The 1,135-nt window shown below is 62.7% G+C and overlaps 1 protein-coding gene across 1 annotated transcript in view; it reads left to right on the top strand.

Moving 5' to 3' along the window:
* Positions 1–222: 222 nt before the first annotated feature.
* Positions 223–1,135, top strand: part of LOC104498062 (antigen peptide transporter 1-like) — a gene marked incomplete at its 5' end in the record, with an annotated part of 4,450 nt that continues 3,537 nt past the window's right edge. Inside the window, 3 exons of the mRNA XM_010141392.1 lie at positions 223–325; positions 398–734; positions 1,029–1,094. Of these exons, the coding sequence (XP_010139694.1) occupies positions 223–325; positions 398–734; positions 1,029–1,094 (506 nt within the window). The remainder of the gene's footprint in view (positions 326–397; positions 735–1,028; positions 1,095–1,135) is intronic.

The following is a 1,135-nucleotide window of genomic DNA, read 5'->3' as shown; positions in this document are numbered from 1 at the left end:
TGGGGGCAGCATCCAGCTTTGGCGGGGCGAGCGCCCGGGGGAGGGTTGCTCTGAGGTTTGGGGAGGGGTGTCAGCCCCCAGTGGGATGGGGATGGGGAACACAACATGCAGTGCCAGTCCCTCAAGGTCACACCATGGGGTTCCCCTGTCCCACGATGGGGGTGACACAGGCACCGGGGAGGTCCCATCGTCCTGACACTGTGTCCCCTCCCACCCCGGCAGGGGAGGTGGCTCTCCCTTACTTCACGGGACGCGTCACTGACTGGGTGGCTAGCAAGGATGAGATGGCAGCTGCTTGGCCCATGGCTCTGCTGGGACTCATCAGGTAGGATGGTCACGCGGGGAGGGGGGTGACACACGTGTCTCCATACTAAGCACTCTGGTGCCACCCCCGTAGCGCTGTCACTGAATTCACCTGCGATGTCACCTACACGGGGATCTTGAGCCGGGCTTTGGGACGTCTCCAACGTCGTGTCTTCGCTGCTGTCCTGCGACAAGATGTCACCTCCCTGCAGGCGACAGGTACCGGGGCGGTGATGGTGCAGGTGACAGGGGACGTGGAGTCGGTCCATGAGGCAGTGTCTGAGGCGCTCAGCTTGTTGCTGTGGTACCTGGCACGGGGTGTTTTTCTCCTGGTCACCATGGTGTGGTTGTCGCCCCGCCTGGCCTTTGTCACCTTCCTGTCACTGCCTGTCGTCGTGCTACTGCCACGGAGCATCGGCAACATCCAGCAGGTACTGGGAAGGGGTCATGGGTCCCTTGTCACTTCTGCATGCCCACTGTCCCCTCCACATGCCCACCATCCTCTTCCCGTGCCCACGGTCCCCTCAGTACACCCTTTGTCCTTTCTCCATATTCACTGTCCCCTCCATATGCCCACTGTCCCCTCCTTGCGCCCTTTGTCTCATCCCTGTGCCCACCAACCCATCTCTGTCCTCACTGTCCCCTCCATGCCCCCTGTCCCTTCCCTGCTCCCCCTGTCCCCCTCTTTTTGCCTGCTGGTCCTGAGGTGACACTGCTGTCCCCAGGGTCTGTCACGACAGGTGCAGGAGGCACGGGCAGGTGCCACCAAGGGGGCAGTCGAGACCTTCCAGGCCATGGCTCTCAGCCGCAACTTGGCCCAAGAGGTCGGGGC

This window comes from Buceros rhinoceros, unplaced genomic scaffold, assembly GCF_000710305.1.
Source record: "Buceros rhinoceros silvestris isolate BGI_N320 unplaced genomic scaffold, ASM71030v1 scaffold12330, whole genome shotgun sequence".
Classification (NCBI taxonomy): domain Eukaryota; kingdom Metazoa; phylum Chordata; class Aves; order Bucerotiformes; family Bucerotidae; genus Buceros; species Buceros rhinoceros.
Note: the sequence above shows the minus strand (reverse complement) of the source record. Positions and strands in the feature narration are given on the sequence as shown.